We start from the raw sequence: 23945 nt of genomic DNA, 5'->3' as shown, positions 1-23945 counted from the left end.
AAAAATTCTTGGAGGAAAGCTGAATTGTAAACCTCAGATTAACATTAGTTGGCAGAAGGAGCAAGTAACTCTGGAACACTATCACTACTCTTCTATCGCCTCAGAGTCTAATACAACAGTCTAAAAACAGATGCACTTATGAATAAAATACATGAATAAAATGCATTTATGAATAAATGAAAATGACAACTAAAATGTTTTTGGCATGTTATTAGGTAGTGCAAACGCAAAAGAAAAAAATTAAAGATGATATTGTCCTGTTGTTGAAGAAGCAAAGCACGTCCATTATCAAGATGAAGAGCAAGTTCAAATGAGATATATTTCCCTAAAGCTTGAAAATAAACTCTGCTTTTAAACAGATTAATAGAAAAATCATTTACAGACAATTTATTAGGAAAACAAGGCAATACAGGGAGACTAGGCTGTTTCCAAACATTTTCTAAGTAAGTGAAGCATTTGATCTTTTGAAACATCTTTTCAAAGATTAAATTTTAGTGGGATCTGTCAGGTACTATAATTGGTTTCTTGACAGCAGTCTGAATATGAAATAATAAGAAACCTGACTGCTTTTAGGTTACAGAAGAATGATATAGTAACATCCCTTTTCGTAATCAAATGTGTGGGGTAGGGCACTGAAGACAACAAACTCCATTTTCACAATAAACATAGTAATAATAAAGTGTCAAAAAAATCTAAACAGAAGGCAAGGAGAACATGTAATATGAAAGATTATAATTTTCACTGTAAAAAATTACCCTTTTAAAATCTACTCAGTTTTCCTATCACTGAACATGAAAGAATAGTATTGGAAAAACTCTACATTATCAGAGAAATAATCATACATTTATATGACACGACCTAAAGTTTTAAAAAAGTTTGATTAAATGAAGAGTTAATTTATCTTTTTCTTAAAAATAAAATGTTCAGCTGGACTTTTGAGTGTTTACTCTGAAGTCATGTTAGTTAAAATTTCCATTAGAATAAAATATTAACTACTCCTCATATATTAATAGTTCATTAATGTTATTTTTCTATTTTTTCAGACAGTGATTTTTTTTAACTATGTACAATGTACTGTACTTGATCATAAACTTGTTCATAAACCTGTCCTCTCTCCCTCCCCCCATACAGATATATACATATAGTTTGTTTTTGCTTTGCTCATCCTTCAGGTGACAGAACAAGGTTAAGATGGTAGTTTCTAATACCACTACACAGAGAGCCAAGTCAAACTGACCCACTACACAGGGAGCCAAATAAAATTGATGTGGCTCAGCTATGAAGCAAGTAACACAAAAAAGCTGGCCAGGGATATAGCACTTATCAACCACTTGTTGCTCATGATTCAAAGGAATATTATCTCAATTTTCCTCCCTTGCAAAAAAAGTTCACATGCTAATACTGACATGTTTCAACATGTTTCATGCATTAAGACAGCTGAGATCAACAACTGCACTGCATTGTTTTGGAGGTTACCATTCCCAAGTTAGTACTACTTCAAACTCGCACTTACTCAAAGCTAGAAACTTGAGACTTACACAAGTTAATAACTAATTCATCTAGAAATCAAGCACCTAACCATGCAAGCAGCACAACAGAGTGGAAAGGCAGCATGTTATGATCTGATGATCACAACCGGGCAGCCTGTTTCGTGCAAAGCCCAGACAAGATCTGAAATCACATAAATCTTATCTCTAATCAGTCTGCAATCCTCATTTTCCTCATCATAAAGTGAGAAAACAGTATCTTCCCATAAGATTGTTGTGAAGATTTAGTAAGATGAGTATTAAGTGAGATCATGTAAGTTACCCAGAACAAAGCAGATATGCAAATAAATGCTTCTCCCTCAACTTTCAAAAACAGCTGAGAATCAGGAAGACAAAAAGCTAATACCAAAATCTAACTTTAAAAAACCCAAGACAGATATGACAATGCCTATCCTTAAGTATTCATAAACTTTACTAACAGTTAAGATCTTCACTGAGAGATTTTTACTATTTACTCAGATCACATGTAGCAAATCTTGGGCAGGGTACAAAAAGTGAGGATTAAGGACAGACAGACTGCACCAAGTGGTAGAGATAAGATGAAAAACAAGAGCAGACAAATGGCCCCAAAAACATGGTAGTCCAGTACCATTCAGTACACAGGGCAAACAGTCTTATATACTACAGTCTCCTGAGGACATTATTGTAAGGCAATGTCAGTATTATTATATTATTAATATAATTGAGTATTGATATCGATATTGCTCTTGATATACATGAATAATAATAGTGATACTGATATTGATGATTAATGATGATTCTGAGTCATAAGAAGAAGTTTTAAATTATACTGAACCTTCTCTGCTTAAGAAGGTGGTAATGGCCGGGCGCGGTGGCTCAAGCCTGTAATCCCAGCACTTTGGGAGGCCGAGACGGGCGGATCACGAGGTCAGGAGATCGAGACCATCCTGGCTAACATGGTGAAACCCCGTCTCTACTAAAAAGTACAAAAAACTAGCCGGGCGAGATGGCGGGCGCCTGTAGTCCCAGCTACTCGGGAGGCTGAGGCAGGAGAATGGCGTAAACCCGGGAGGCGGAGCTTGCAGTGAGCAGAGATCCGGCCACCGCACTCCAGCCTGGGTGACAGAGCGAGACTCCGTCTCAAAAAAAAAAAAAAAAAAAAAAAAAAAAAAAAAAAAAAAAAAAGAAGGTGGTAATATGGGTAATGAATTTAATAGAAACTTAGGAAATGGTTAAACTTTAAAAAAAACTATCAACTGTAAAAGTAAAGTTCAATTATCTGGAAAATTCATTATGTGGAAAGACTCATTTCCCTAAAGATGATAAAAACAGATGAGGTGTGGTTCAACTACACTTGAGAAGTACCTAATAGAAAAACTATGAGGAGTCTTCTAATCAACACAGAAAAATAAAGCACCTTTCCTCCCTCAGAACACTGACAGAACATATTCTGGAATTTAGAAATTTAACATTCATCTATCTTCAGAACTCATTTTGTTATACCAAATTAAACTAAATAATATAGTAAATACTTGTTTAGACTAATATTATATTATTAACCTCAATTACTACATTTAAAAAATTATTTAATGACTATGCTGTAATTAATTCCATATATCTACACCAGAAAAGCAATTGGTGATAATCTGCTTATGTTCTTAAGGTACTTTATGACTGTGTTACCTTAACACAATGTATTATAAGGGATACTTATACTTCATCCAGAATAAATGTTCTTTTCATTCTTCTGTACTAAATTCAATGAAATATTAAACTTATTTGAGATGACAAGGACTATAATTATAACAGCTCATTCTGCTTAAGACATCCATCCAACCTAGTCTGTTCAAGTATGTCAAATTAAGAAGACCTGAGAAGCTCCTTTTGCTTAGAAGGAGCTACGACTTGAACATTTCCAAATTTAGTTTCACTGGATTAAAAATCAATATAAGAGAGCCAAAAATCTACGATGCCCAGTTGTACATGCCATTTCAAAATGTGTGCAACAGTCAAAGGCCTTTAATTATAACCTAAATTGGTTGAGACCAAGTTAGGAGGTAGAAAAGCATAGCTGTAAATAAATTGAGGACAAATTTTCTGTCTTAATACGATTAAAAATAGTCACACAATTTCTGAGAACGAAATTGCTCTAAAGTAAATATCTGCTTAAACCAGGGCTTTTAAAACCATATGGCAAGTCTTCCAGAGTTTCTGGATATATATGAACCCTCAGAGAGGGACGTTAAAAATTACTAGGTAGCAAACACACTATTATACTTTCTGGAATGCAACTTTAAAAATTAATAACTAAGAAGCAAATCCCTTTTTGCTTTCACTAAGAGTATGCTTACAGGGTAAATTATGAAACTAATCACGTATACTCCACAATTTGAAACTTAAAAAAGAACGTTTAAATTTTTAAAAATACCTTAATTTCAAAATGATCAAATTAAAGAACACTTGATATACATTTCAAATCCGATTCTACAATTTCTGCTGGCGTCAAATTATTTCAAGACAGTAATCTATTTCCCTCATCCTATAGTTTAAAAAGCTGCAAATGATAAACCTGAAACAGTAATATCCTCATACTAACATAAGAAAGCAAGTGAGAGTCTCTTAAGGCTATTACTAATCAGACAGGGCACTTTAAGGAATTTGACACAAGACATAAATCACTGAATTATTACTCAAAAAGAATGCCAAGATTATGAGACAGCTTTTGTTCATCGAGCAGAAAGAGCACACAAGCTGAGAATTCAGTTACATTCATAGAGATGAAAGTACTGCTGGATGCTTCACATTTGAAATTTATTTTATTATGCTGAGCTATGAGGGATCAATTTGTATGGCTATTTGATTTTGGAGTGTTTAAGTATCTGTACCCTATGAAGTATACGCTTTTAGAGTGGTTGTGTTTACAAGAATAATGATGGCTGAAATATTAAAACTTCTTCTGCTTAAGAGCATGGACTCTGGAGTCAGGCAATCTAAGTTCAAATCCCAGCTCCATTATTTGTAGTTGGGTGACTCTGACAAGTAAATTAATTTCAGTATGCCTTAGTTTCTTTATCTACAAAATCACAGTAACTACAACTTTAAATACTCCTGTGATGATTAAATAATTAAATGCATACAAAGCACGTAGAAGAATGTCTGGATAAAGTAAACACTACTGCAGTGTTAGCTATTACTGTAAATCATGGTTATGCCTGCTGTATAAAGATTACATATACACTTCATTGTATGTTAGAAGTTATGTGCTTCAGATTTCAAAAGCTGTTTTGTGTGTGACAGGGGAGGGCTAAAAATGTTAATGGCAAGATAAAAATTAGTGATTTTCAGAGTTCGGTGATAATTCTATTCAGCTATGTTTTCTTAATCACCTAATTGGGAAATCTTTTCCCCTCTCAGTAATAGGTGGCTCTAGGGCACAATGACAGTATATTATGTGGTACTTGAATAAGACATGTATAGTTTAGTTGTGGGGAGGAGGCATACACACAACATACTGAATGAAACTGTAAGGTATTGATGATAAATATACAGACATCATTTAGAATGTATCTCTTTATCATCTAATGTATGTGTGTATTTATGTTTGTGGGAAAAGAGCAGGCAGGAATTAGCATAATTTATGGGGGATGCACTGGGAGAGAACACTCAAACAACTGGTAATGGGACGTAAACACTCAAACAACTGGTAAAGCGACCATGGAAATTGGGACAAAATTAGAAAACTTTGACATAGAAAACTTAGTTTAAAATCTATTTGGCAGGCAAAAGACAGTCATTGTAGTTTCTTAAGCAAAGAAAATAAAGATCAATTTAAATGTACTATACAAAATAAACTGCAGGAGGGTTGAAACCAGGAGGTTGGTAGCCCAATCATGACTCAGGACGGGGGGCAGTGTGGGGAAAGCAACAGACCTACAGACCTAAGGATTACACAAACAAGGTGAAGGGAAGGGAACACACAAAATTTACAAATAAAGCAGACATCCTTGGTTTTCTTTCCATATCCTTTCCCTGTTCTTTCCTCCTCAAAGGACTCCAAAAGTCTCTGATATCCACTCTTTCCCGACACAGATCATGTGGCTTGGGGGAAAACTAACACCACACACAGATTCAAGGTGGGCAAGACTGGTTTAAGGATAATCTAACTTGCCTTGCCAGGGACTGGTTCAGAAATAAGCAGGTGACCCTCTCCTGAACCTGTGAGAGGTCAATGAGATGAGAGAGATGTTGAGAACTTTTGCCAAAGTTCTTCCAAATTCTGGAAGGTCTTCTGGAAGTAACATTTTCGCTTTTCTGTTGCATGTGATCAAAGCAGCATGTACCCCTTGCTGCTACTGGCAGGCAGCCTATGAGAGTGAGGGTAAACTCCTCAGTCTGCAACCACTATGAAGAGCAAGACTGAGAGGCAGAGAGAAGCTAGCTAGCTGATGACGACATTGCTGAGATGCTGAAGTAAACCACCCTGATGGGGTTCAGTTATGTGAGCCAGGAAATTTCTTTCCTGTTTGTCTCAGGCAGCATTTGTTATTTACATCTGAAAGCGTGCAAAGTAATACTGTTTCTGCGCATGGGCATGATGAAAACTGCTGGTGGCAGAAACGAATAAAGCTGGGATGGGAATTTATTTGCAAAGTTGACAAATTCGGCCTTGGGCGCCGTAAGATCAAGTTGACAATGCTTCGTTCTTAGACTTGTGTCCATTAGAGCATACCTAAAGAACCAATGTTCTCATTCTCCAGCTAAGAAAAATGTACTATTTATTTTGTAGAATTAGGGTGAAAAGTAGAAAATTGAAAAGAGTTCTCATGAAATTTATCCTTGTTTCAGAGCCAGACTTAGTCTTCCATACTGAGCCCAGGTGCCCGTTTAAGTACAGGATTTTAAGATCCAGTTCTGGATCCTTATCTGCTGTTATCTCAAAAACTGGCTGCTCCATCTTTCTGTTCTCATGTCTTTGCAAGGTCCTTATGTGGCAACTGACACCTCCATTTATTTCCTGGAAGTCTTGATTTTCTGGTTTATGGACTGAACCACTCCATTAACAGTATCAGAAATATCAAACATACGTTACTTGACTATTACTCTGAGAATCTGACCCAGAACTATTTTTTCATGCTGGCTGCCAAACTCAACTAATCCTGTTGCTGCCATTTCTCATCACAATGAGCACACTGAGGTTTTGAAGAATTTGTAATTTCCTATCACATTTCTGAACAAAGTGGAAATTGCTCAATTAAAAATATGACTAAGCTGGACATGAAATGGTGTGTGCCATAATCTCAGCTCCTCAGGAGGCTGAGGTGGGAAGATGGCTTAAGTCCAGGAATTCAAGACTAGCCTGGGCAATACAGTGCGATCCCATCTCAAAGAATAAATTAACTAATTTATTTTAAAAATATGATTACATGCTGGGGATCTAATAAAACACAAAATTAGTGCCTAATATTTTGGTCTAATTGATATATTTTAATAATTATTCTTATATACTTAAAATGCCTAGTTACATCATTAATCTGCTTTCCAAATCTTAACATCTCCTTTCAACTGTAAAAAATATTTTAAAGGTGCTTTATAAAGATATTAAAATTAATACTTTGCTTATAATCACTCATAATTTTAAATTTTACATTAAAATAACAAGGCCATTAAAACATTCATCAATTAAAAAACATCAAATTATAGAATACTAGAGCATCTCTTTTCATGGTAGACTGCTGTTTGCTTAGATTACATATGCTTCCCAAAATATCCATTTAATGTCACAGTGATTGAGATTTTTTACCTGATGTTCCAGCTTCATGATTTTTTTCTTCAGGTTTGCCATTTGTCTTGAAAGCTCTTTTTTCATCCACCTCATCATCCCCCCACCATGACGGTTGCCCATATAATGGAGTACCACGGGGCATGGCAGAAATATCTGGAAAGAGGTGGGAAAAATCTGTCTAGAGCAGATGAAACAGAAAAAAATACGCTTTCGCAGAATGCTAGAACTGCCTGGTTGATTAAATTAAAAAGCAAAGTACAGTCTTGATAGCTAAAATGTAATCTATCCTGAATAGCTTTGTATTTGTGATAAGATCTTATCCAATGTTGGACATAACTAAATAAATACTATTTCCACTGGGTGGTATCTAAGTCAAACAACGTGCTACATATCCCAGTAGCTTTTTCTTCAAGTGTTATGACTTGTTTGGTATATAACTGAACCACTTGTAACAAATGGCATTTTACTTGAATTTAGACAGAAAGTGACCTCAGAAGAACAAGTTTGTTGAAACTAGGCAATAATTAACTAGGGAAGAACAAAACCAGTCTGATCAGAAATGGCTCGTTAAGGTTAAATGTAAAAGACAAAGCTAAAGTAAATGTTGGCATGAGCACCCATTTTCTAATTTTTTTCAAGCCCAAGGGCACACAAACTAGTTCTTAACAGAACTAACATATTTTTGTTTGAGCAAATGTAGTAATGCCTATCCATTTAAAAACTTGTTTCTGTTTGAATGGGATTATTTATGTGAGGCATTTTATAACATTCCGAGAATTATAAATTATTATATGATGATACAGCTACATTTGATTTTTAAAAATTTCCTTTTAATTCATTTTTGTTGTTATGCTGCAGAAGAAAATGCAGACAAACATGAAATAATAAAAATACTGTAAGGTAACCCTCTGAATCTGTAGGTATTCTGCATCCATGGGTTCAATTAGCTGCAGATGAAAAATGCTTTGGGGAAAAAAATTCCACTAAGTTCCAAAATGCAAGACTTAAATTTGCCTTATGCCAAGTACTACTACACAAATGAAGTGATGTGTATGCATTGTATTAGGTATTAAAGTGATCTAGAGATGATTTAAAGTATACAGGAGGAGACGTGCATAAGTTATGTGCAAATACTACGCCATGTTACATAAGGAACTTCAGTATCATGAATTCTGGTATTCATGGGAGTTTTGTCCTGAAACCAGCCCCCATGGATACTGGAGGATGACTATATTTACTTCCCTTAAACATTTAAACATATTAAGCACACCTATATACAACTGCCATATATAATTATGTGTTTTATAATGTTTCCTAATGAAAGCACTGGCAGCATTAAAACACACTCTGAAATTATCACTATTATACATTATTTTTATATGGACATGGCCAACTTTCTGAGAACAAAGCATGCAGTGTCTTCAAGATCAAGTATAAAGACGGTCTTCAGAGAGAGGCCAGCTTACCCATGGCTTTCTCCTCGGATTTCAGTGCTTCGGTAGCTTTGTGCTGCACTTCAATGGCAGCGTCTGCTCCCTTTGAATCTATGCTTTTGGCACTTGCAGATTTGGATAATTCTGATTCTGAAGATTTTTGCGACAACTGAAGCTGAATGGTAAACTTCTCATGCTGTAAAACATTTAAAAATGGAAGTGAAACATCAAGAAGTAAAATTAACCATAGTGAAATAGTAGATTTGCAAAAGAAGTTAAGTAAAAACTGTTACCTTAAGAGCTTCTTCGGGGACCCTCATTTCTCCTTGTACTACAGTGAAAAGATTTGTATGTAAACGGGGCTAAGGAAGAATATAACCTCAAATTTCTTGTAATTGAGCTAAAAATGATCATCAAATGTAATTTGGAAATTGTTCTATTTCAACAGGCAATTACAGCAGAATTATTATATTTCCCCTGAATAGTTAAATCTTAAAATATGCTCACAAATATAAACATTTTCATTTAAACATACTAAAAACCTTAAGATCCAGCAAGTTTTCTAATTTTAAGTAAAGGTGGCCCTCAAGAAGCAAACAACTGGGTAATTAATCAGAGCACAGAGACATTTTCAATTGTCACTAACAATAATAGAACTACAATGAAGAAAATTAAGTGAAAACATATACATAAAAAAACATGCATCAAATTATATTGATAGCTAATCACAAAAATGTAAGGAAATATCTCATCGAGGATTAATCAACAGCAATTCCTAAAAGAATTTGATTACTCAAACTTCATAAGCATTGATAAAAATATAGTTCACTTTGCAAGTACAAAAGAAATGCTATAATTAGGGTCCTTACAGCGACCACAGCCATGACTGTTCCCCATGAACTGCAATCAAGGTCATATTACATTATCAAACAATGGATTCTATACCAAGATTAGATTAGAACCAAGTGCTAGATATAATGAATGCCTTCATTATTAAGCCAAAAAGAACAATGCCTCTGTATATTAAAAAGATCTATTCACTAAAGAGTAGAGGTCACATTTCCCACCATTACTTAACTCTGTAATGAAAGGACTTTTATAACCATGTACTAAATTCTATTCTTTGCCAGTTCAGAGCACTTATGACTTCAAGGGTAGAAAGTTGTAACTATCATGACTACTTGGGGAGAAAAAGATGACTTCCCAAGCATAAGGGAAGTGGGAAACTTGAGTATTTACTCTAGGTTTCTACTTGTTAAAATAATAAAAATTCAGAATTGTAAATATACAGAGTTTTGGGAAATATTCTGTTCAATTCCATTAATCCTTCCGTTTCATAAATACAGAACTTGGGCAGTGGACGGACAGAAACCAAAACAAGAGTCTAGTCAACCGAATCCCAGGCCAGGGCTCTCCTATTAATCTACATTGCTTTTTCCCATAGCCTTGAAATATTAAAATTTTCCTTTTTGTCACATTCATACACTGGCATATATTTGCTGGTACATATGGAAAGACACATCTCATAACTAAGTATATTTAATAAAAGATAATGTCTAAATTGCAAACATATGGAATCAATCTAAATGCCCATCAACTGATAAGTGGATTAAGAAAATGTGGTATATATATACCGTGGAATACTACTCAGCAATAAAAAAGAATGAAATAGTGTCTTTTGCAGCAACTTGTATGGAACTGAAGGCTATTACTCGAAGTAAAGTAACTCAGGAATCAAAAACCCAAATACCGCATGTCCTCACTTCCAAGTGGGACCTAAGCTATGGGTACACAAAGGCATATAGAGTGGTATAATAGACACTGGATAATCAGAAGTGGGGAAGTCGGAAGCGGGATGAGGGATGAAAAACTACCTGTTGAGGTACAATGTATACTACTCAGGTGGCAGGTGCACTAAAATCCCAGACTTCACCACTGTACAATTCATCCATGTATCCAAAACCTCACTTGTACCCCTAAAGCTATTGAAATTTCTTTAAAAAGACAAAAATGTGATTAAGCTATTATAAGAAAAAACCTAGAGTTTGGTAAGTATACATACATTCACATATTTATATAATATATAATATGAATTTTATATAAACACGTATATATAATGTAGAAAAACACTGGCACGACTACTGCAGATATTATTGAAGTTTTTCATTCTCTTCTGAAAATTGCTCTTTATCTAATGTCGTTACAGATGTGAGTTCCCTGAAGCAATATTATGGTAAAAACTTTGCTTTAAATATAATAATAATATGGTCTAGTAACTTTGTTTTATCCCCCAAAAACTCATAAACAGCTAGAGAAAATTCATAGCATTCCTACTTTTTTTTTTTTTTTTATGGGAAAAGGCATTAAAAACTGACAATCATTACCGTTTTTTCCATGGAAAACACAAGTGATTTCAGCCTGTTGTGAGGGTTTTCGGGTGCTTCAGGCTCACCTCCTGGGAGTGCCCAAAGGCAATCTCCCAGGGCCCATCTAAGGTATCCTCTTTAAACCTAGACACGCTTCAGGTCATGGAGAGCTTGAGAGGAGTCATCCTTCGAAAGTTCAAACATTTTACCTTCCAAAAAGGTTTCTGTGTGTGGAAACGAGGAAGACCTCAAGAAGCCTCATTTGGGTCATTAACTCATCCGGGAACTCTGGCGCAACGGTGAGATCTGGAGACTGCTCTAGCCCCAGCTTTTGACAAACTGAGGTACAATAACTTATGGTATCAGTAAGCTATAAAAAGTTTGAATTCTTATTTATTAAAAATCATAATTGGATAGGTTATTTCCCCATTTCTTTATATAAGACTATGACTGCTATTCTAAGCCATCCCTCCCCCTGTATTGACCTAAGTCAATTTATTCAAGAAATGTTTATCTAAAAGTAGGACTGTGGACACTCCCCTGAACACTAGTAATGTGTTCTTAGATATGGTTCCTCCCACTCTTTTATTTTAATGACAAGATTAAAAACAGAGCAAAATTTTAAACAGCATTAGTCATTCCAAGGAGTATGACCTAAAATATGAAGTGTCAGATATCACTGTAAACATGTCTTTCAAAAATCATGTCAGATAAGTAAGAATACTTGAATAAAATTATTTTATACAAGGAAAGATCAGAAAAACCTATTTTTCAAAACTAATATATTTTATACATGTGATTTTAAAAAAAATGTAATAAGGCTATCCCTAGAAATTCTTGAGTTACCCAAAACTGTTTCCTTTTCATTAAAAATATGGAAATTTTCCCTCATTTAACAATAATTGATAATAAAACATACAATTATGCTAAATTAGAGTCCACAGAGTATTAGTAAGGTACGTCCTAGGAGACAATAAGAGTTTAAAAGAAAGTTAAGAGCAGGAAATTTTCTAAGGAGAAAATTTTATCTATTTGTTTAATTTTGCCTATACCTTCAGAAAAATGTATCATTTTATTTTAGGAGATGACTATCTTTCCAACTTGTACAAGACCCTGTTCTTTAAAAACACAGTTTTCAAACAACTGATTTAAACTTCTCTATCACTTCATTCTTTCATCCAAAAAACATCATTTCCATTAATTTAAAAAATTTAGTTCTTTTAAGCTTTGAGAAATGTCCTCTATTTTTGAAATTTGAAAAATATTAACATGTCCATGTTTTGTTATGGATATCAACCACATAAATAAGGAAAAATCCTAACTTCTCTTAATGAAAGTGCTTAATTTTTGCTTACGTTTAACTTCCCCTTGATCATTTCAGCAGCCATTATCTGGACAGCCCACCAAACAGTGGTACATATAGTGCTGGAAGTACAGACTAATTATAGTTTTAGACGCTATGACATGTGTTGGAGTTTTCTTTAACCTGGTTTCCAATATGATTAACCCAATCATTTTGTGGGCCATTATGCAGGAATATAAAACTTCTTTGGGAAAATATATAAATCACAATTTTAAAATACAAGGTACTGGGTTCTTACTTATGATGACTTATACTATTAAAATGATGAGGCGGTGGATCTTGTGATTCAAGATATTTAAGTAATGTGTAAATAATTTCCCATGAAATGTGGAAACCATACTGTACTCTGCTTTTCCTCCTAGCACATTAGTGGTTTCTTCTTAGTCTCTTTTACTGGTTCCTAATCTCACCCATCTCTTAATATTGGGAATGTACCAGGTGTCAGTCCTTGAACCTCTTATCAATCTATATTCAGTCCCTTAATGATCTCATTCAGTCTTATGGTTTTAAATATTATTTATATAATAAAAATCCCCATTGACATCTTTAGCTTCTACTTCACCCCTGTATACAACCTTACATTCAACATGCCCCAAATCAACTTCTTAAACTTCTGGATAAGATGGAGTAAAAAGAATTGGATTTATTCTCCTACATTAAACAACTAAAAGATGGGTAAAACACATGACACAATGTTTTACAAGACAATTGGCTTCAGGCAACAAAAGACAATGATCTCTGAGAGAAGGGCAACAAAGCAAGAGTCCAATCACTGCCCCAACTCACTGCCCTGTGAAAGTTTCTAGGTCACACTGCGAGGAAGAATAATCCAGACAGAGCCTGGCAGACTCCCTGAGTTGTGGTGGAAATGAAGTCAACAGTCCAAGCAAATCAACATTACCGGAATTCACAGGACTGAGTACTGAAGAGAAGCCTGCACAGAAAGAGAATTCCAGACATATTCAGTCTCTGGAAAACAATATTAGAGATAATAGTACCCAGTGCCCACACAGGGCCAGGAGTACTACCTACTCCCAACAGCCAGACTGTAAAACCTCATGCATGATTCATGAGTCACTGGGTAGAGCACAAGTCAGCAAACTTTTTCTGTAAAGGGCCAGATAGTAAATCTTTCAGGTTTTTCAGGCCATATGATCTCTGCTTCAGCTACTCAACTCTGCAGTGCAAAAGAGCCTGAGGGCCAGATTTGGTCAATGAGTTTACTGACCCCCTCCCATAGAACATACAGAAAGGTCTTGCCTCAGTTGTTGGTAATAATTAGCCCAGAATAATCTTAGAAGCCTAATAAATCTTAAAGACCCAAAGTGATAAAACTGTTTCCAAGTAACTTGTATTCCAGAACAATGCTCAAATAATATTGATACAAATACTAAAATATGCATATAACACTCAGCAAAGTAAATTCACAATGCCTGCCATCCAATAAAAAATTACTGTGAGTGTAAAAATTAATCAATGGAAATCAACCCAGAAGAGATGAACAAACTTTAAAATAAATAATGGTGGAGATTTTTTCTAAATTTGATTGAAACTATAAAGCCACAGGATTTTAGAAGGTCAACAAACCCCAAGAGGGTAATAAAAAGCAACAAACAAAAAGAAGAAAGAAGGAAGAAAAAAGAAAGAAGAAAGCTACACCAAGACACATCATAATCAAACAGTTCAAAGCCAGGGACAAAGGAAAATAATGTGAGTGAGAATACAGTGGAGCAACATCTTTAAAGTGCTAAAAATAAGAAAAAGCCAACCCAGAATTCCATACCCAGCAATAATATCTTTTTTTTTTTTTTTTTTTTTGAGATACAGTCTCACTCTGTTGCCCAGGCTGGAGTGCAATGGCATGATCTTGGCTCACGGCAACCTCTGTCTTCTGGGTTCAAGCGATTCTCCTGCCTCAGCCTCCCGAGTAGCTGGGATTACAGGCGCGTGCTGCCACACCTGGCTAATTTTTGTATTTTTAGTAGAGATGGGGTTTCACCGTGTTTGCCAGGCTGATCTCAAACCCCCAACTTCATGATCCGCCCGCCTCGACCTCCCAAAGTGCTGGAATTATAGGCATGAGCCACCGTGCCCAACCAATAATATCTTTCAATAACTAAGGTGAAACACTTTTCTAGACATATAAAAGCTGACAGAATTCATCACCAGCAAAGCCATAGTACAAGAAATGTTGAAGTCCGACAGGTAGAAACAAACTGACATATGAAAATATGGATCTATACAAAGGGATGAAGAGTACCAGAAACTGAAGCTTCATGGGTATAAGACATAAGTACAAAGGGTATAAAAAATGTATTTCAAAATACATATTTTAATTATTTAAACTTCTTTAAATGACAATTGACTTTTTACTAATAACAATGTAGTATGAGTAGGACAAAAGAAAGTATACTGCTTTTTCTTTTTTTTTTTTGAGACAGAGTCTCACTCTGTTGCCCAGGCTGGAGTGCAGTGGCGCAATCTCCACTCACTGCAAGCTCCGCCTCCCGGGTTCACGCCATTCTCCTGCCTCAGCCTCCCGTGTAGCTGGGACTAGAGGCACCCGCCACAACGCCTGGCTAATTTTTCGTATTTTTAGTACAGACGGGGGTTTCACCGTGTTAGCCAGGATGGTCTTGATCTCCTGACCTCGTGATCCGCCCGCCTCGGCCTCCCAAAGTTCTGGGATTACAGGCGTGAGCCACCATGCTCAGCCCCAAAAGTATACTGTTGTAACGTCCTTGCATAATATGTAAAGTGGTATAAATGTCACTTGAAGATAAAACTTGAAATTAAAGACAAATTTTAAGTCCTAAAGCTACCACTAAAACAACAACAAAAAATTATTGCTAATAAGCCAACAAAGGAGATAAAATGAAATAATAAAAACTATTCAAATAACTCAAATGAAATCAGAAATGGAGAAAAAGAAAACATAAAACTAATGGGCCAAACAGCATACAAATTTCAAGATGATACATTTAAACCTAACCACAGCAATTATCACATTAAATGTGAATGGCCTAAATCACCAAATAAAGGCAGAAATTATCATATCAGATAAAAAAGTAAGAACTACATGCTGCCTACTTTATATGTAAAGACAAACAGGGTAAAAGTTAAAAAATGTAAATAGACAAAAGAAAGCTAGAACAACTATGATATTAAGACAAACCAGATTTCAGAGCAAAGAATCTTATTATGGATAAAGTAGATCATTTCATAGCGATACAGGGGGATAATTCATCAAGAGAACATAATAATCCCAGTTGTCTATACAACTAATAAAAGAGCTGCAAGTGACAAAGCAAAAAGTTCTGCAAGAAGGAGGGGCTAACTTGGAATTATAGCCTGAGATTTCAATACCCCCTTCTTATTAATTGAAAGAGTAAGAAGACAATAGATCAGTAAAATACAGCAGACCTGAACACCCACCAAGCCAACCTGGCCTAACTAACATTTATAGAACATTCCAACCCCCAAAGAGCAGAATGCATATCCTTTTTAAGTACATATGGAACATTTACCAAGATAGAACATATTCTGGGTCACAGAACAAGTCTCAATGAATTCAAAAGGATTTGAGACATACAAAGTATGTTCTCTGCGCAAAATGGAATTAGAAATCAGTAACAGAAACATAGCGGAAAACTTCCCAAATATTTGGAAACTAAACAAACATATCTATGACTCAAAGAAAAAATCAAAAGGGAAATTAGAAACATTAAAGTAGAAATTGGGGTAAAATTGATAGCTCTAAACACCAGAACGAGAAAAGAAAGGTCTCAACTGAATGGCCTCAGCTCCTATCTAGGAGAAAGTTTAGAATAAAGATAACAGAAATCAAATAGAAAACAGAAAAATTGTGAAAACCTGGTTAAGCCTAAAGCTGGTATTTTGAGATGATTCTTCCCATATTCTCCACAAAACCTGCTCTGCTACTGAGTTCTCTATCAGTTATTAAAATGATGCCTTCCTCTTTCATATTGCTTAGGCCTAAATTCTGGTTCATCCTTGACTCTTTCTCTTACTCTACATCCAATCTAATCAGAAAATTTTATTGGCTCCATCTTCAAAATACACACTGAATCATTTCTACCTCCAGATATATCACCCTGGTCCAGACCTCCTTTATTGTTCACCAGAACTACTGCAGTAGCCTCCTAACTGGTCTCTCTTTTCATACGCCTGCCCACTTCACCCTTAGTTTTCTTTGAACAAGAGTAGCCAGAGGATCTTTTTACACATATGTCATTTATCACTCCTCTGATAAAAAAAAAAACAAACCTCCAAAGACTACCCATTTCACTCAGAATAAGTCAAAATCCGTATAATATCCTATGACAACTGATATATTCTGACCCCTAATATATGCAAGTTCTTTGCTGGCTCCGACCACGCTGGCTTTTCAACGCCATCCTCCAATACGTCGAACGTGTCTCTGCTTCAAGCCCTGTGCACTGTACGCTCATCTGTTCGCAGGACAGTTTCTCCGCACGTCCACACGGCTAACTTCTTTACTTTCTCCGCATCGTTGCCCCAGTGCTGGCTTCTCACTGAGGTCTTCATGAATATTCTTTTCAAAACTCTAACTTCCCACTTAGCAACACTAGCGCTCTGCCTCCCCCTTTCACACGCTTTTCCACAGAACTTACCATCCTCTAATACCCTCACTCTTAGTGTGTGTTGTCAGTCCCTTCAATCCCATTAAAGTGTAGGCTACAGGAGGACAGTGACTATGATCTATGTTATTCACAATTATATTCCCCCAAACCACTGGGACTATGCCTGGAACATAAGGGACATTTAATAAATAATTAGAAAATGAATAAACTTAGGTTTCCTTATCAGCCTCATTTTTGGCTACCTGAAGATGACCACTTTCTGGTTTTTCTTGATTACTGCAGCATTTTAGTACTCCTCATGAGTTTACTGTCATTTTTAAAGCTTGTATATTTCACTGAGTATGTGTTTCTCCAAATCATTTATTTCTCCAGTTAGAAAAGAGACTTATGTTGCCTAATTCTAGTCTCAATCCATGTTAAATTGCTCCTTCTAGTGCTGTAGCATTTTATTTTATTTTATTTATTTGAGACAGAGTTTCGCTCTGTCAACCAGGCTGGAATGCAGTGGCACAATCTCGTCTCACTGCAACCTCCGCCTCCAAGTTGAAGCAATTCTCCCTGCCTCAGCCTCCCAAGTGGCTGGGATTACAGGTGCCCGCCACCACGCCCAGCTGATTTTTGTATTTTTTGGTAGCGATGGGATTTCGCCGTGTTAGCCAGGCTGGTCTTGAACCCCTAACCTCAGGTGATCCGCCTGCTTTGGCCTCACAAAGTGCTGGGATTACAGGTGTGAGCTACCATGCCCGGCCTGCTGTAGCATTTTAATTAAAATCGTTTTTCACTCCAAAGTATAGCAGTTTATAGATTGCCTATTAAGATTAATTTTAATTAGAATAAAGTACAAAAATGTCTTCTAACTAGTATAGCTAAATACAGACACAAGTAAATAAAATCTGCTTTTAAAATTACATATATAATATGATTTCTGCCACTATAACAGATCCTATTTTAAAATAATAAAATTATATGAGCCTCCTCTGGGCATCCAGACAGTAGTTATGGCTCAACATTAAGTGTACAACCCTAAGAAAGTCTTTGGGACAAAACATTTGTCCCAACAATTTTAGACAGACATATTATGACCTGGTATGTAAGAGAAAAATGTCAGTTTGCTGTTAAGAAAATGGTATACTATGTATAAAAGCATGAGGTTTCTTCCTCAATCGTTTCTTTTTGATATAAAATTCAAAGTTAACTTTACAGAGTTTTACTAAAACTTGAATTTCCTAGTATTTTCTCATGATTCAAAACAGTTGATGCCAAATGGATTAAAGGAGGTACCTAAATTCAAAATACACTTCTATTTGTTCTTGATGAAACTTAGGCTGGTAGAAAATGACAACCATTCATTAAGGCTTTAATGCTAATTCTTAATTATTTCACTGACGCATATTTTTTTAAAGACTTAAAATATACACAAGTATTACTATTTAATGGTTTGGCTTTTTGTATATTCCTTTGGCTCTATAAGTGTGAACATTATAAGGTATGCTACAAAACTTTCTTAGATTTAAACTTTAAAAAGTTGTAATATTATTTTTTGTAATTTTTTTGTTTTTTTTTTTTTTTGAGATGGAGTCTCGCTTTGTTGCCCAGGCTAGACTGCAGTAGCGCGATCTTGGCAAACTACAACCTCTGCCTCCTGGGTTCAAGCGATTCTCCTGCCTCAGCCTCTGGAGTAGCTGGGATTACAGGTGCGTGCCACCATGAATGGCTATTTTTAAATTTTTTTTTGTATTTTTAGTAGAGACAGGGTTTCACCATGTTGATCAGGCTGGTCTCAAACTCCTGACCTCATGATCCACCCGCCTCGGCCTCCTGAAGTGCTGGGATTACAAGTTTGAGCCACAGGACCTAGCCTATTTTTCATAAATTTCAAGGAACAATTTCATATAGTGTTAATACATTTACTTTGGACATCAACTCTATTTAGCTGAGACTACACTTTTTCTGCTACAGTGACAAAAGTCCATCCAAATTGCTATGCTTAATACATTCTTTATTACCAAAGTCCCGATAAAAGTAGTAATTCAAAAAAACTAAAACTCAAAAAAAAATTCAGCATAATATGGAATAGCTGTATTTTAATTAAATGTACATAAGTCCTTTTTACAAAGCTTCTTGCCTACTATGAATGGAAATGTCTTCCTTCTTCTGCAATCATGCTCCTTCCCTTCACTAGAGATTCTTCACGCTACCCCATGCAATTTAATACAATCATGTTCTTGTTCAATTATTAGATTCCTAATTTTAAACATAAGAATTTTAAGTACACACTAAATGCATATTGTGGATTAATCAGAGAGTGTAGGTCTTTAGAAGACACAGGATATTGAAAAGTTTGTATTTTATAGGCAATATAGCTGTGATGCATAAAACAGTAACGCGAGAGATGGAAGGAAAAGTAGGTTTAAATTCTTACATTCATCCCAGGAGGCTGATTCATGCATCACGTTCTACCTGAAAGCAATCCCTAGGCCGGACTAAAATTAAACATTCCCCTGTCCTCTCCCCAGTTACATTCTTTGATGCTCAAACTATATATGCAATAGCACTTCAGTGAGACTGCTGCTGAAACTATATAAATAGAGAGAGAGAAAAAAAAAACAAAAAAACAAACGCTGAGTCCACCAACTTTTCCAGGATTATTTTTAGGAACAGGCATAATAACTAAAAATACATATGTATTTTAGTATAGGAAGGCACCCAATAAATAGAAATTCTGGCATATCTATATTGTGAATTGTGTTTCAAAAATGTTAATTTACACCACAGTAAACATATTTGAATAAACTTAATAAGTACATAAAACCATTTAAGGATATCATATCCAAATCTCAGCTTATCTTCAAGTTTCAAGGTGATATAAGTCTGTTCCGGAATCCTTACATCATTCACAAAAGTCTACAAGGAAACAAAAAAAGATGTTAGGTTACATATGAGGTATTAATTCTTACATTTTAGATAAGCAAATTCTCAAATCTGAGAGTTAAAAGTACGTATCACATGGTGGCTAATACAGCCTGAGTATCATAAGATGTGCCATGCAGCCTGTAGGATGAGAAATGATTTTATACTAAGCCTTTTATCTCTATTACTGGTAACACACAAAGAACCCAGTGCTGCCAAGATGAATTTAGGCACTTAGAATAGTTCCTAAAAATGGTGCCAAGAAAAGCTCCTAATCTAAAGCTGGCAAACCGTAAAGGGTAAAATATTTAACTGTTAATATACCATCAGGGTTTGCTCGACCCAATTTTAGATTTTTGAGAAATTCTGACTATGTGTAAGCACTGACATTTCACTACTTTTAGTTTTGGAATTATTATAAAGAAGAAGAAGAAAATTTACTTTAAGAAAATAGAACAAAACTGAATTCAGTTTGCAATTGTCATATGGGTCCTTTGGATCCTTTTAGGAATCTGAGATACATTATAAGGTTTCAGTGATCTTATTTTTCCGATATGTTGAAATTCTGCTATTTTATCATCCTAGTAGCTATTTAATCTTTACTCATCAATTATTCCTAACAACGCTAAAAGTGACCCAAATAATAAGACAAAATAACAGAAGCAATAACCAACAAAAAATGTCGTAAGCCACATTTACTATTATATTTTCTTTCTTCTCTCTCTCTCTCTCTCTCTCTCTCTCTCTCTCTTTCTTTCAGGGTCGCAGTGGTGCGATCATGGTGCACCGCAGCCTTGATTTCCCAGACTCAGGTGATTTTCCTACTTCAGCCTCCTGAGTAGCTGGGACTACAGGTGCATGCCACCATGCCCAGCTAATTTTTGTGTATTTTTTTTGTAGAGACAAGGTCTCCCTATGTTGTTCAGGCTGATCTCAAACTCCTGGGCTCAAATGATATGCCCATTTTGGCCTCCCAAAATGCTGGGATTATAGGTGTGAGCCACCATGCCTGGCCAAACTATATTTTCTAGTGGGCACATAAAAAAGGAAACAAGATAGAGGTAAGATTAGTTTTAATAATATATTATACATTTCACCTAATATATCCAAAACAGTACCATTTCAGCAAATTATCAATATAAAAACTAACAAGATAGTTCACATTCTTTTTTTTCCTTTTTTTGGTACTACATCTTTAAAATTTAGACTACTCCACATTTCAAGGGCTCAACAGGCACCCATGGTTAGTGGCTACTGTAGTGAAAAGCACAGACCTAGAAGTATGATGCAATAGTGAAATAAATCACTATTTCATCATTCTTTAGTTATCTTACTGCAGTGGCCAAAATATTCATCATCTTTCCAAGAAGATATAAAAGACATCTGGAGATACAATCTTAATACATTTTGGGGTTTCTTTTTTCACCTATTAAAGAGCACAGTTGAAAATTCAGAATTTCCAATTTAACATTCATAAAGGCAAAGAGAAGAAAACAGACAGGAAGATATTTCATAATTATAAGATAAACACAAGAGAGTGGGATTCTAGACTACGATAATGATGATAAAGCTGACAGCATAAGCAAAATTAGTAGACTCTGTGTCTTCAGATGAAGACAGTCACAGACACATTTTCTCTAATGCAAGAATCAATGAGAAAGAATGTTTCCACGGAAAAAAAAGAAATTTTCATCCAGTTAGTCATTCAGTAAGAATCATGCAGTATTTTTCAAAAAGAATACGAATGATTTTGGGTTTTGTGGGGATTTTGGCGGTTTCGGTTTTGGGGTTCTTTCTGAGACAGGGTCTCGCTCTGTCACCCAAGACGGAGTGCAGTGGCACGGACCATATCTCATTCTGAAGCCTCGACCTCCCAGGCTCAGGTGATTCTCCCACCTCAGCCTCCTCGGTAGCTGGGACTAGAGGCTGGTGCCACCATACCCTGCTAATATTTAAATTTTTTGTAGATGGGGTCTCACTATGTCGTCCAGGCTGGTCTTGAATTCCCGGGCTCAAGCAATCCTCCCGCAGTGGCCTCCCAAAGTGCTGGGATTATAGGCATAAGCCACTGTGGCCAGCCTCATTTTAAAAGAAGTGTCATATTTTACAAGCAATACTGACAGCCTTCTTTCTTTTTTTCACATCTGTGTTCCAATACTTATTTGACATAGTATGTAAGTGGACATATTCTCAACACAAGTATCTATACAAAGGTGACTAGAAGGAAAGAGATGATGTAGACATAAAATTACTGGATTAAGCTTCTAATTATTGTTTATAAATCTAAAAATAACAAATGTTTTGCAGTTATGGAGGAAAAAAGATGGCTATCCTATTAACAAAATTATAAGCTGTTAAGGTTTTTTTTTTTTGAGACGGAGTCTTGCTCTTGTCGCCCAGGCTGGAGTGCAATGCGGATCTCAGCTCACTACAACCTCCGCCTCCCAGGTTTCAGCCACTCTCCTGCCTCAGCCTCCCAAGTAGCTGGGATTACAGGCGCCCGCCACCAAGCCCGGCTAATTTTTGTATTTTTAGTAGAGATGGGGTTTCACCAGGTTGGCCAGACTGGTCTCAAACTCCTGACCTCAGGTGATTCACCTACCTCGGCCTCCCAAAGTGCTGGGACTACAGGCATGAGCCACTGCACCCAGCCAAAGTTTTTAAAACACTGTGTTTTGACCATGCAAGAACAAGAAGAACCAGAAATAATACACTAGAATCAACTGAAGACACACAGTACTTGAGATCTGGAATCAGCATTTATAAGACGGATATATGTTCCAGGTGAATACATGTCAAATGATGAGCAGTTAGTCGCATTCAAACAACACTGCCCATTTTGGGTAGTATATACCTTTAAACACCAGGGAAACATGGAAGAAAATTTGAGTATGTCATGTCTAATTTTTTATTAAAATTTCAAGTTGTTTTAATTACCCTTTTATTCTTAATTTTGTAAATTATTTGTACAATATGTTTTTATTCTTTTGTAAATTATTTATACAATATGTTTTTATTCTTTTGTAAATTATTTATACAATATGTTTTTATTCTTTTGTAAATTATTTGTACAATATATTTTTATTCTTTTGTAAATTATTTGTACATATGTTTTTAAAAAAGGGTCCACTGGATACAGATGCTAAATGGTGATGACTATCTTTACTGGCTTACTTAGAGTTAAGGCCCTAGAATTTCCTCTAGATTTATAGAATACAGAACAAAAGTATGCTTAACTGCCTGTGCAGACATCAAATAAACACCCAACAAGTTTTTCTTTGATAAACTGAAATTTTAAAAATTACTTTATTCTTTCCTTTTTAATTCCAATTTTCCTTTTTAATTACTTTATTCTTTCCTTTTTAATTCCATTTTTATCATCTTCTATATTACTAGATTTGAGATGGCCATAAGAGCTTATTTGAGAAAACTGCCCTTCCATGGTGAGGAAGTTACAGTAAAATACATAAATGGATTAGGTTATTAAATCCTCAAATTCCTATGCATAAATAGCTCTTTGTAATATGCCATAAAATAACAGTTTTAAGTCTACAAAAGAAATTAGAAAAAGTTACAATCTTAGTTTCAAGCATATATATGGAGATAGTGGAATATCATGAAGACTCTAGATTATATCTTAGAATGAGTTATGAGTTGTCCTAAATCACAAGCTTCCAACATGTTTTACAGAAAGGTTGAAACTGGAATACAAAGAAAATTCAAAGGCTTCTGAGACATAAACTCTAACTTCAGGTTCATTTCCAAAATGAAGATTTCAGAGTGTTTTCAAATTTATGTCTTGAGTTTACCAAAGTATTCGGAGGATACAGTCATGCATTGCTTAACAACGGGGAAACATTCTGAGAAATGCATCACAAAGTGATTTACTTCACTGTACGAACATTACAGAGTTTACGGTACTTCCACTAACCTAGATAATATAGCCTACTACACACCC

General features: G+C 35.5%; 1 protein-coding gene across 10 annotated transcripts in view; it reads right to left on the bottom strand.

Moving 5' to 3' along the window:
• Positions 1 to 23945, bottom strand: part of LOC105474672 (centrosomal protein 170) — a 128195-nt gene that overhangs the window by 68216 nt on the left and 36034 nt on the right. For all 10 annotated transcript variants that reach the window (XM_011729492.3, XM_011729494.3, XM_011729495.3 and 7 more), the window contains exons 4-7: positions 19903 to 19981; positions 9017 to 9075; positions 8757 to 8919; positions 7309 to 7443 (exon numbers count right to left, since the gene is read on the bottom strand). In XM_011729492.3, coding sequence (XP_011727794.2) covers positions 7309 to 7443; positions 8757 to 8919; positions 9017 to 9075; positions 19903 to 19981 — 436 coding nt within the window. The remainder of the gene's footprint in view (positions 1 to 7308; positions 7444 to 8756; positions 8920 to 9016; positions 9076 to 19902; positions 19982 to 23945) is intronic.

Source organism: Macaca nemestrina, chromosome 1 (assembly GCF_043159975.1).
Source record: "Macaca nemestrina isolate mMacNem1 chromosome 1, mMacNem.hap1, whole genome shotgun sequence".
Classification (NCBI taxonomy): Eukaryota; Metazoa; Chordata; class Mammalia; order Primates; family Cercopithecidae; genus Macaca; species Macaca nemestrina.
This window is presented reverse-complemented; position numbering and strand designations above follow the sequence as displayed.